The 13,611-nt window shown below is 41.0% G+C and overlaps 1 protein-coding gene across 2 annotated transcripts in view; it reads right to left on the reverse strand.

Annotated features, from left to right (window-relative positions):
- Positions 1–268: 268 nt before the first annotated feature.
- The window catches only part of NFS1 (NFS1 cysteine desulfurase), a 34,016-nt gene continuing 20,673 nt past the window's right edge, over positions 269–13,611 (reverse strand). For both annotated transcript variants that reach the window (XM_089673271.1, XM_089673270.1), the window contains exons 7-13: positions 12,579–12,713; positions 10,566–10,723; positions 8,580–8,685; positions 6,677–6,758; positions 5,681–5,764; positions 5,146–5,235; positions 269–1,758 (exon numbers count right to left, since the gene is read on the reverse strand). In XM_089673271.1, coding sequence (XP_089529397.1) covers positions 1,695–1,758; positions 5,146–5,235; positions 5,681–5,764; positions 6,677–6,758; positions 8,580–8,685; positions 10,566–10,723; positions 12,579–12,713 — 719 coding nt within the window. In that variant the 3' untranslated portion in view covers positions 269–1,694. The remainder of the gene's footprint in view (positions 1,759–5,145; positions 5,236–5,680; positions 5,765–6,676; positions 6,759–8,579; positions 8,686–10,565; positions 10,724–12,578; positions 12,714–13,611) is intronic.

The raw sequence follows: 13,611 nt of genomic DNA on the forward strand, positions 1-13,611 counted from the left end.
TAATTTAGCAAAAAATAAAAACCCCAGTGGTGATTAAATACCACCAAAAGAAAGCTCTAGTTGTGTGAAGAAAATGATAAAATTTTAGTTTGGGTACAATGTTGTATGACCGCGCAATTGTCATTCAAAGTGTGAGAGCGCTGAAACCTGAAAAATGGCCTGGGCAGGAAGGTGTAAAATTGCTCGGTATTGAATTGGTTAAAGATTGTGTTTGTTTTTTTTTTCTTCCACGCAGTCAAGTTAATATGGAGCCACCACAGCACACCAATACAATCTCAAAAACCTTTATTGATTTACAATCTGCCAAATGCAAAATATAAACGGTAATGTACATTAGCCTCACATTTACAAACCTGAGCAAAAATAAGGCAAAAAACTGAAAGGACAGGTCATGTGAATACAGATTGTAGTGTCCCATAATTTGTGCCCTAACACTACTAGATAGATACTTTTCAAAAATATCTTCACTCTGTCAATAAACAGGCTGACTTTAAAAGCCATGGGCACTAAATAGCAGAAAAGAGAGAAGTCAGAAATACACATGCACACACTAGAACACATTACATACAAAGGTTGGAGCACACAAATGTGTGTCCTTGTGTGTATAAGTGAATGTAATATGCAGTGTGTGGGGGGCCCTAGGTATACGTCCCATCTGCTGCAGACAGTATTTTAATAAACAAAAACAGAGGCAAAGATGTGACACATGGCAAAGAAAATCTGTTAATAAAGATCACTGCTAAAAATGCTTGGAAATAGGCAGATAAATACTTAAGCAAAGCATGACCTGCTTAAACATCCCAGTATCTATTCTAAATGAATGCGCCTCTCTTAACCAAAATGAAACCTTAAGCAGTTTAGCCTAGGCAAATATTCAAAATATTTTGGTTGCAATTCTAACAATCCCGATATTTTGGCCAGGTTCACACTTTTAGATTGTGGTACCAACATGTGTTACTGAAACATGTGGTGACACCAGTTAAGCGTGTTGGTGCCTTGAGGTGCCCTTCAGTTTGAATGGCAACCCAACACACTAAGGCAGCTGTAGTATGTTGCATTCCCGAAAAAGGGTCAGGTACAGGATGTGTGCTTGCAAAGCACATCTATTCAAAATAAAGGGCCGCCTTAGCGCAATGTGAGTTAACATGGGTTCATTATAATGCTGCCAAATTGTATACTCTGCCTTGGTGGTCTTACACAGCAGTAACAGACACTGGTACGAGAAAGCATAGTGCCCACCATTCTGGGAACCAGACATCTGAATCACCAGAATTGTATGCCATCAATGGCGCCCAGAGCTCTTCAGGAGAGACCAATATTTGATTTACCTGCAGGAAAGGAAAGTATGACGGATAAGTTCACCTTTTGGAAAATGTTACATGTTCCACCTGTATTTCCCATTAAGGACTGGGAAGAAGGATATATTTTTTTATGTGACCATCAGCAGTGTCTAAAGTTATATTGCTTGTGCAAAAATTCTGCAGCAGAAGAAACCAGCCCAGGTAGCTCCATTTAACTATTAGAGCTTGCATTTTAAATAAATGGGGGCAGGGGGACACGACTACACAAGTGTTTGACAGACCCCTTAGCTAGCAGGGGTGTTGGCAACTACAGAAGTATCCAATTGTGTAACAGAAGCCAATAGACTAACAAACAGAACGTGTTCTGATGTTCAATCTTGGGTACCCGGATAGTCAGTGCTGGGTCCATTGGATGCTTTTCAGATCGATCCCATCTTGCACCATCTCCCACAATGGGCTGCAAAGAATACACATTTATTAAAGACGAAGATATGAGGCAAAAATATTGGAAATTTATTCCAGTGTCATTAAACCCAGACCATGAAGAACTCTCATTACATGTTATATAACAGAGTGTGCACACTCACAAAGCCACTAAAGCATTTGTTTTGTGAATAATACCTGGTTGATCCTGCCTTCAGCTGTCCCTCCCTTCTTCTCTGTGTCCCCATTGTAGGCAGAGATTGTGTAGACCAGCTGGGGTCCTCTACTGAATACGCTCCTAATTCAGGTCCCTTCTAAGCTGTTCATTTCCTCCTTTTTCTCATCTGTAAAGCCCATGTGACTATAGAGTCACACAGGTGGGCGTATACACAGTGGTAAATGGCACTCTCCTCCCTCCCCCCTCCTCCATGTCCTCTTATTGCTAAAACACTATGGGAGTGGAATAAAGTATGCTAAATGATTACATTCACTAAGAAACTCACAAAAAAAAAAAAAAAAAAAAAAAAAAAAAAAGAGCTTACTTTTAAACACAAATGTGTATTACCGTATTTTTCGCCGTATAAGACGCACTTTTTCTTCCCCAAAACTGGGGGGGAAAAGTTGGTGCGTCTTATACGACGAATAGAGAGAGAATCCGTGAGGCGCGGCCACGGCCGTAGGAAAGGCCGCGGCTTTGGCCTATCTCTGGAGCGGTCGGCCATCTTGGTACACCCGGCGGTGCGCGCTGACGTCATCACCCCCTCTGCTCGTGGATCAGCAATGGGCAAACTACGGGGCGGACAGGATGTAGGCGGGGCAGCGTGACGAACTCCTCTCACAGTCCGCCCTGAAGACCGGAACGGCGCGGGAACGCGGCGAGAGGAACGCGCGGAGCAAAGGTAAGTGAATTGACACAATATGGGGAATGAATTACTATATGGGGGATGAATTACTATATGGGGGATGAATTACTATGGGGGATGAATTACTCTATGGGGGATGAATTACTCTATGTATTGGGTTCAGAATCTTTTTTTTCTAGATTTTCCTCCTTTAAAATTGGGTGCGTCTTATATTCCGGAGCGTCTTATATGGCGAAAAATATGGTATATATATCTAATGTAATAATACCTGTAAAGTTAAAAAAGAGCCTTGGATGCAGATGCCGTTTTGAACAAACTTAAAGCTAGTGTCAGTCATCACTGACTCTGCCTACACCATATTAATGCACAAAAATACATAATTTGATGTTCAATAAATATTTATTGGGAGCTGTAAAACAGTTATTTGATATTTATAATCTAATTTGAATTGCTCTTCAGAAACAGGGTTTTTTTTAGTCGTGACAGTCACAGCACCAATCAGGGCTGCACAGACACAGACTCACACCGTAGACAGCATTAAATCAGCAGAGTAATAAAAGCTCCTCCCAAGCATCTGTCCCTGCAGATGCCTAAAAACAGGGAAAGATCATGTGACTACATAACAGTGCTGCAGCAAGAACGTATTGAAAGAAATTAAGAAACAATACAGTGGCATGATATATTTATGTGAATGAATTATGGCAATTAACACTTCTCTGTTAGTATCACTTTAAAGCTGACCTCTTGAGAATAGTGAAGAGCCAAACAGCACTGGGTTTGGTTCAGTTCGGCAGGGGTTTGCCAAACTTCTAAGAAGTTCGGATGCCAAACCTGAACCCCACTGAAATCAAATGGAACCAAATTTGTCAAATTAAAATTGATGATATACAAAATCTGCTTGCGCTCTTATGTTGAAATAATCAATAAATAAACATGTAAAGCTGCTAACATCTGATCCAATACCTATAGATCTGATAAAGTATAAAAGGCAAAAAGTGATGTAGCGCCAAAACAAGAAGATTATATGAAAAAGTCACATTAAGCCCATAATCAATGTAACATAGTGACACAATCATTAACATGTAAAAGGGCGAAATAGTGCGTGATGGAACTAGATGAGTAAAAATAAAACACATGTGAGACCCCTGCACACAGTGCACATATCAGAAAAAAGTCCAGTGATCCGTATCACATTCCCTCCACTCATGCAGAATCAATGGACTGTGTGTGGACCCGCACACCCCGAAGTGCAATCCAAAACCGGCTGAAATGGCCTCTCACCTCCTATCTGCGACCCTGCAGGGCCACAGAGCTTGAAAAATCACCACTGGATCAGGATAACCTTCCTCTTGGGTGAATGGCTTCACGATATATTCCCAATATACTGATATTACCTCTCCTGTAATATCCTCAAAGGTCAAATGAGCAGGGTGGATCCCAACTCAAATCCCAATAGGACCAAAGAAGAAGAAGACATCCTCCATAGCGTAAAACCGCTTTACTTATTTTAAAACTGGATACTGTGTACACTTACATCAGCAAGATGAAATAACAGCTAGTACCCATACCATGGGTGTAAGCGTGTGGCTGAAGGGTGTTCCAAGATGGCGCCGCGCCGGAAGTGCGTCACCACGTATTGCCGTCGACGCGCTGCGTCACGTGACCTCGTGACTTCCTCAGGACACCACGGCAATACGTGGTGACGCACTTCCGGCGTGGCGCCATCTTGGAACACCCTTCAGCCACACGCTTACACCCATGGTATGGGTACTAGCTGTTATTTCATCTTGCTGATGTAAGTGTACACAGTATCCAGTTTTAAAAGAAGTAAAGCGGTTTTACACTATGGAGGATGTCTTCTTCTTCTTCTTTGGTCCTATTGGGATTTGAGTTGGGATCCACCCTGCTCATTTGACCTTTGAGGATATTACAGGAGAGGTGGAATCAGTATATTGGAAATATATCGTGAAGCCATTCACCCAAGAGGAAGGTTATCCTGATCCAGTGGTGATTTTTCAAGCTCTGTGGCCCTGCAGGGTCGCAGATAGGAGGTGAGAGGCCATTTCAGCCGGTCTTGGATTGCACTTCGGGGTGTGCGGGTCCACACACAGTCCATTGATTTTGCATGAGTGGAGGGAATGTGATACGGATCACTGGACTTTTTTCTGATATGTGCACTGTGTGCAGGGGTCTCACATGTGTTTTATTTTTACTCATCTAGTTCCATCACGCACTATTTCGCCCTTTTACATGTTAATGATTGTGTCACTATGTTACATTGATTATGGGCTTAATGTGACTTTTTCATATAATCTTCTTGTTTTAGCGCTACATCACTTTTTGCCTTTTATACTTTGTCAAATTAAAATTGCCACTTTTCTGGGCTGATGGGCAAGGGGGTGTAGAAAATTGCATGGGAGGGGTTGTCACTACCCCCCAGGTGGCAGTCACCAGTTCTTAAGATTATAAAAGTATGCTCTCTGTCCACTGGTACACTACACATGCTCCATTTTTACAAGTACAGGAAGAGGCCAAGATCCTCTCAATGTTTGGTATACCTCATTTCTCTGAGCCGTTTCACCTCCTGGATGCATTTCCCAACAGTAAAGTCAACCTCTTCCTCTGTTGTGAATCGTCCAATACCAAACCTAAGAGATAATAGATAAACATAAAGCCTACCTTCTAATCAATCAGGAATGTAAAGTACAAAATACTAAAAAGAGGATGAAAATGCCAGCAGAGACCTCCAGGACCTTGCCATTACGGCATAATGGTGGGCAGTTCTAATCAGCTTAAGAACTTCCTGGTAGTGTCAAAGTTTGCCACTCCATCCCCTACACACTCCTATTGGTTCACCATTAAGGTGGGCTGCCTCACTGGCCTATAGAAAAGTGCAGAAAGAGGAGAGAGCTTTGACATTAACACAGGAAGTCCCCACCAGAAAGGCCTGCTGCAGATGTGTGGCACCTTGATACCTTTATTTGTTCGCGCTAGCGGAAGCTCTGTTTTTTTTGGACAAATACTACAAATTTGGTTTAACATTCTATTAGTCTAAAATATACATCTTCATAAACAGTAACTCTCAAAACCAACCTGATAGAGGAGTGAGCGAGGTCCTCATCTGCTCCTATAGCTCTCAAGACATAAGATGGCTCTAGTGATGCCGAAGTGCAAGCGCTAGAGGTGAGCACAAACAAAAAGGTTAAAGTGCAAGTCTGAAGGGTTCATATGCAAGCACCACAATTTCAGTAACATCTACCTAGTCCACAATTATCTGGTATGAGGAAGTCAGTTACTATTGTGCTTGATGTAGATTATTTTGTGTTGATCATAAAAGCTTTTTACTTTGTTGCAAGAATATTGCTGCATTTGGGTTCTGCACAAAGCCAATATACTGTACATACACCACCCATACAGTGGGTCATGGAGTGGCCTAGCCAGTCTCCAGGCCTTGATTCTAGAGAAAATTTATGGAGAGACCAAAATCCCTCCTGAGATGTGTGCAAACCTGGTAACCAACTACAAGAAACGTCTTCTGTGCTTGCTAAAAAGGGTTTCTCCACCAAGTACTAAATCATGTTTTGCTTGGGGATCAAATACTTATTTTACTCACTGAACTGCAACTCAACTTATAACATTTGTATTATGTGTTTTTTCTGGATTTTGGGTTGATATCCTGTTTCTATAATTTAAAAAAAATTTATGATAAAAATTATAGACCCTCCATTTGTTTGTAAATGGGCAAACTTACAAAATCTGCAGGGAATTATTTGTATTAGTAATATTATATTATAATTATATAACCACCACTCTACACACAAACGTGTATTTGTTCTTTATTCAGCTACAACACTGATGGCATCCATACACCTTCATATACTCAATATGGATGAGGATTCCAAATGTCTGAGAATGTATGTGCGCACAGGCAAGATTCAAAGCATGATACTAGGATAAGAGTGCTTTACTTTCTTGTAGCCCTGATAAAGAGGGAGTGGCTTGGCCCCCAAAAATGCATTAGTTGTTTTATATGATCTTATCAATAATTACTAAAGTGATTTGGACAAATCATGCTTTGTACTATCATACCTTCCAGAAGATAGTGCAACATCTTTCAATGCCATCAATAAACTCTCCCCCTCCACATAGGCAAATGAAAGGTTTATACAGCCTGAAAAAAGTAAGAAGATTAGACTTTTAAAAAGGTATACAGAGATTATCATAGTAATGCATTTAAAAGAACCTTTACTTTGTCAATGAAGGGAAAAAAAAAAAAAAAAAAAAAAAAAAAAGGACAGGTTCAGATTAATGGCAGTCCCTTCTTGTGCTTCTACTTACCTTCTTACTCTCTCCTGCTTTGTCCAGACTTGAAGAAAAGACCTGCGTAAGCACAGGACTGAGGTGGCGCAGGGTCTAAATGGTAACTCACCAATTAAAAAAAAAAAAAAAACACAACAAAAAAACCAAATAGCGGGAGAGGTGGGGGTAGGAGGATCCCCACAACTAAATATTAAGTTACAAGGATCGTTCAAGTCAAACCAGGACTTTTAATTGTTACAGGTGGAAGAAGGGATGCTAACGTGGTGATATTACATGCACTAGTAAGTGGCATGTGTGTCCTATTACTGATAGGCGGCGCACATGTCACAGACCAGTCCAGAGACCGTTAATCAAGATAGCAGACAACAATGTTAGTGTGTGCATGGAAAAGCATGCGGTGATGACGTTTCTTGTGAACGAAGGTGTAGAACCGCGGATAACTAAAGACTTTAAGCACAGTACGGTGATGAGATGCTCAGCTGCAGTAAGACATTTGAATGGTGTAAAGGTTTCAAAGAAGGCCGTATGTCCATCAGTGATGATCCTGGCCGTGGTGGTTCCCAGCTCACAGCAGCCATTCTTGTGAACATTCAGCGTGTGGAATGCCTGATGGTTCAGATATACTGACAAATCTTTCTATGCCGAATATTTCCAGGCATTATTTAAATGCTGGGATAAGTGTATAAATGTAGCAGGGGAGTATGTCCACAAAAAAAATGCAGTTTCCACTGCTGGAAATTTGTTCTTTTATCCTATAAACTCAAAAGTCCCAATTAGACTTGAACACCCCTCCTATTTCTCATCCTTGTGAGTGCCTGTATGGTGCAGCAGGAAAATGAAGGCCACCATTAAAGTGTTGTCCTACAAAAGCCGAATGCATAGCTTTGCTTTCAGCTTACCACCAGCTAAACACATCACATATGCAAACAAAAAAAGACAACCCCTAATTTTTTTTCTTCTTTTTATGAAGTATTCTTTTACTATTTGTATTTAACATTTTAACAAAATTGTGTACAGAAATAAATATATTGTTGTACTGTGCCATGTATTGTCCCCCCTATTGTACAGCGCTGAGCAAACCCTTTGGCGCTATATAAACTCGTAGTAATAATATATATATATATATATATATATATATATATATATATATATATATATATAAAAAGTATAGTGAGATTATGCCAGGCAGGAACTAAAACGTAAGGGCCTGGTAGCCCTCTTTTATTAGACAGTATCTGAAAAGTCCTTTTGACACAAGGTTTCCCACACAGAGTTTCAACTTCACTCAAAATAATACACAATGAAAATGTAAAGCCACCTGGCTCTCTGGTTAGCAGTACCTCTAATTGGCTTGGTCTCCCAGTACCATATAAAGTTCCTTCCTCCCCTCTACACTTGGCACACACCCAAACTTTTTTTCTATTTAAGATCGAATCCAGACTCAATGTTCCCAGCACAGCTCTCAGAGGACAGTTGGAGCAAGGAAAAAAGCTGTGCATCTGTAAACTTGCTTGATCTGTCTGACCAGAATCTAAGAAGCTAAAGAGTTTTGTTTAGAGGCGATGAGAAGCAATGATTAAAGTAGAACTAGAGACAATTTTTTTTTTTCATTTGAATAGAGCAAGGAAGTTATAACGGCTGTTGTACAGCCCATGGTACACAGATTTAATACCTGGGTAACGCTGCTCAGGGTCTCCATTCAACACAACCTCAGGAATATTATGCATTATATTCTTAATCAAGCGATCTGCCAGGTAGCCGATTCTTTTGTGGTCGTACTGAAAGTGAAGAGAAATACAAAAAAACATTACAAATATACCAAGCATCAAAAACACTAAAGAGAGACACCAAATAAATTTCTTATTCTGACTGTCTATGGTTATCGTACAATTTTATGTAATAAATTTATACTAATCCTAGTTGGTACAAAAATAGCCTCATTTATGGCATATTTTAAATAAGAGCTGCTGAACTTTTTATAATGCAATACACTGGCTCAGGGAGAGATTTAAGAATAGATGTTCAACCACAGGAAAAAAAAAATTAAAGTCAATATGGAATTAACTTTTTTGTTACCAGAAGTCAATAAAGACTAGGTAGGTTAAATTTAGCGATGTCAGCTTGCATCAGTTTGCTTGACAATAAGCCCTGGTTCACACTGAATCCTACTATGAAAGTTCAAAACCGCATACCAGTGTGAATTCAGGTGCGACATGGATGACATCTGTGCAACTTCATGCACAGATGTCTACGCAAGTCACACCTGAAATTGCAAATCAGTGCAGCAAAGTAGGAATCACACTGATTTGAACAGTTCCATTGCTGACAATAGGGTACGACTTGTCGTGATTTGAAATTGTCAAACTGCATGACAAGTCGCAACGGTGTGAACCAGGTCTAAACTGTGAGTTATAACAACATTATGACTAATTTTCATAACATGGTTCTATGTTTTTTAGGAACATGAGGTTTTAGTGGATATAATGTTTTAATAAAAACTCTGCTGTTTTTTGATTCTTTGATATACAGTATATGCATAGATTTTTAATTTATTATTTTTGTAATACTGGACAAATACAGTATAAAACAAATAGGTGGCAGTGTTCATCTGTAGCTGTTATTTTTCACTGAATCCTTCAGCCTGCATTTGATAAAAATCACACCTCTGGGAACTCTTCTAATTGGTTCCTGATTGTCTATGGGGGCCCCAATGGCCAGTGCCAGCCAGCAGCCATGCAAAGCGTCAGCTACTGGTCTCAATACAAGGATATTTATGAAGATATTCCCAGTAGGGGACATCGGCATCGTGCTGGGGGATGTTTATTTACAGATTGAAGGTAGGAAGAGGATAAATTATTATTATACAGGATTTATATAGCTCCAACAGTTTGCTCAGCACTTTACAATATAACGTGAGACAATACAGCAACAATACAAGAGGGATTTGAGGGCCCTGCTCCTTGGAGCTTACAATCTAGGAGGGAGGGGCTAGTGGTACGAAAGGTAACAACTGTGGGAGAAGGACTGGTTGGAAGAGAAGATTCCAGTATTAGCTGAGGGCAGGATAGGCTTCCCTGAAGAGATAGGTTTTCAGAGATCGCCTAAAAGTGAGCAGAGTAGGCGATGGTCTGAAATTGGGGTAGAGAGTTCCAGAGGATGGGGGAAGCTCTGGAGTAGTCCTGGAGACTAGCATGGGGAGACAAGGGAGCTAAAGAGTAGGAGGTCTTGCGAGGAGCGTAGAGTACGGTTTGGGTGACAAGATTGGTGATGTAATTTGGGGCAAAGTTATAAATGGCTTTATACGTTATTATTGGTGTCAAAATCCAACACCCAGCTTCCAAGTGTCCTTTCACATCCGTAACTCTCCCCAGCTTCCCATAATGCTCTAGTCCCCAGTATAAAAGAACGGTTTGTATTTGGCACAAGGAATCCTCATCTACAATATTTACTGAAGTCATCAGAACAGACGGGGCAGCATACAGATATAAGCAGGTCTTCTGACCTTAGTGCATAGTGAAGGCACCCCTGCTATAAAATCCCAGAATACATCTAAAATTAATAAAAATCTGACAGGTTTGCCTTAAATAGGAGTTAGAGACACTACAACCAGCACCAGAGATCTGCAATCCTATTTTATCATATAAAGCACACCATTTACCTCTAACTCCTGCTGAGATATCTCACAGGCTGCCCCAAGTCCCACAGTAAGCGGAGTTGGAACTGTACCAGATCTCAGGCCCCTCTCCTGACCTCCACCGCTCATCAAGGCCTCCACTCGTACTCTAGGTCGCCGGCGAACATAAATTGCTCCTACGCCTTAAAAAGAAAAAAAGAAGAGGCAATTAGCAGATGTTAAGCACCCAAGACCAGAAGCGTGTTTTATCTTCATACTCAAAGCAATTATTTTGTCTTGCATTTTATTTTCACTCCATATAAAAGCCAAAAGAATTTACATTTTAAAAAAAGCAACCTTAGACCTAATTTACAGTGACTTTTCTACATGTTTGACATGATTAATACTTAGAATCTGTAGCTGCCTAAAGGAAGTTTCATTTGCTTAGTTTTTGCCCTCCCTGGTTCCTGTTCCAACTTTCCACTTTCATTAACCACTTGCCTACAGGGCACTTTCACCCCCTTCCTGCCCAGGCCAATTTTCAGCTTTCAGCGCTGTTGCGCTTTGAATGACAATTGTGCGGTCATGCAACAATGTGCCCATATGAAATTATTTTTTTTTAGACAGATAGAGCTTTCCTTTGGTGGTATTTAATCACCTCTGGGTTTATTTTTTGATAAACCAAAAAGCTGAACATTTTGAAGAAAAAAAAAAAAAAGTTTTTAGTTTCTGTTGTAGAAAATTTGTAAATTAGTAATTTTTCTCCTTCACTGATGTGCGCTAATGAGGCTGCACTGATGGGCATTGACAGGCATCACTGATGGGCACTGAAAGGCAGTACTCATATACGGCACTGATAGGTGGCACTGATAGGCAGCACTGAGTGGCAGCTCAGATGGGCACCAATATGTGACATTGATGCGCACTGATGGGCAATGATAGGTGGCACTGATGGGGCTACACTGATCCTCAGGGCACTAATCATCAGTGTAGATGTCCCCTCTGAGGAATGCAGATTACCAGCTCTCCTCACGAGCTGTCAGCGTGACAGCTCGTGAGGAGAGAAATGTTGATAACTAGCATTTCCTTATTTACATGCGATCAGCTGTGATTGGACACAGCTGATCACATGACAGAGCCAAAGTCATCGGCTCTTTCCACTGATCCGCTGTGTCCCAGGGACACAGCGCACCACCGATCGCACGGTTAGAGTGGGAGGACGTCATATGACATCCTCCCAGAAAGAGAGGACCACCTTGCGCTCGTCATTTCCTTATATGGTGGGCAGGAGGCAGTTAAATACACTTTTTAGATTCAGTGATGTCATCACTATGTCTCTGTGCTTTTCTATGCATTTGCAGGCAGATTGCTAGTTGGACGGGCCAGCAGGGTGCTATATATACTTTCCTGAACACATCACAGCACCCTGCCACGGTGCTGCTCTCAAGAACCTTCAGCCTTGAAACCGCTAGATGATGCTGGATAATCTCCACCCAGGAAATGAGCTGGGCACTTTCGGACTTTCTGAAGCTTCTAATGTACACTGTGAGAAGCTCACGATGTGCACTGAAATTAGAGTAAGGCATTTCAGCACAGGGGAGGAGCCTGTACAACTTCAAATGATTGAAGGAGAGCCTGGGGTTCAGCTTTAACTACAGCTTTAAAAAGTGAGGACTCCTGCTTTGTCATGTATTTAGCGGTTTGGCTGAAGTTTAGCTTTAAATAACACTTACAGGTCTTGCCCCTCCCACAGCCTGTGACTGGACAGTAAAAAAAAAAAAGTAACAGATTGGTGCTCGTATCTCTGCCTTCGCCTCCTCTCAGCATGTTACTTGTGAGTACATGAGCACTGCACCACAACCAATTGGCTCCTTCTGCCACTTCTCTCTCTGCCCGTCTGAGCTGTACAGTAGTGATTTTGTGTATGTACACACACACATATACACACACACACATATACACACACACATACACACACATATACACACACAATTATTAATATAACTTATTTTAGAAAACTGAAAAAAAAAAAAAGTGTACAAATAAATAAAAGATGACCTTTTGGGCCATAGATTTTATGACCACTCAAACTCATCAGATCAATCTTCATTTGGTTCACATTCAGTGGAATCTTGCCAACAGCCTGTGCCGCATCAGTGTGAAAGAAGACTTTTCTGGAACTGCAGATATGCCCTGGAGACAAAACAAAGAAAGGAAAGCGGAGAATAAAGTTGAAATATATTTTAGCCTTCCTTTCATGAACTATAAGATGTTAATACCAGGATAATTCAAAGCTTGGCTACACCGTCATAGAAGGGTTTATTTTGGCATCTTTAATGCAGCCCATTAAAGGACCACTAAACCTTTACAAAAAATTTTGTAAAACCAATGTATGAAGCAGGAAGTGAGCAAAGTTGGGCCAAGGCCTCATTTATATGAGTGTACTTAAAGTGATATTAAAAGTGGTTGTAAACCTCAGAAATATGAACAAAGCATATCTCCCTATAGTGTGTGCTTGTCCCAATCCAGAGCACTAAGAATCATTTCTGTCCGCTGCCTCGTTCCTCTGTTTTAATCATGAGTCACCTCTGACAAGTTTTCCTGACACCAAGAGAAAAATGGTGACAGGGAGGGACCGCCAGCTGATTGACAGCCTCAGCTCTGTTCCTGTGTGCTGTGTGAAGGGAAGTATGTCCCTTCCCTCCAATTAGCTCTCAGAGCTCCCCTCACTGATGTAACTTCAGCACCCCGCCCCCTGCTTTTCAGAGATGGGAGATCCTGTGTAAATTCTGCACAAGAATGTAAGGGAAAGATTGCTCTGGATAAACAGATACAACTTATGTAGGAGGATTTGTTTCATCTCTGTGCATCACCTGAGGCCAGTCACTGCACTGGGTATATGTAGTTTACAACCACTTTAAGGAAATTTTTTTTTTTTTTAATTAAAAAAAAAAAAAAGGTTTTAATTACCTGCTCTGTGCGACAGTATTGCACAGAGCAGTCCCATTGACTCCTCCTTCCACTGGGTGCCTTCATAGCAAGCTGTGTGCTATGGGAGCATCCCTGTGGGCTGTGTGCTTTTACAGACACT

The sequence above is a fragment of the Staurois parvus genome, unplaced genomic scaffold, assembly GCF_062004578.1.
Source record: "Staurois parvus isolate SC_StPar_1 unplaced genomic scaffold, SC_StPar_1.0 ptg000137l, whole genome shotgun sequence".
In the NCBI taxonomy this organism is placed as follows: domain Eukaryota; kingdom Metazoa; phylum Chordata; class Amphibia; order Anura; family Ranidae; genus Staurois; species Staurois parvus.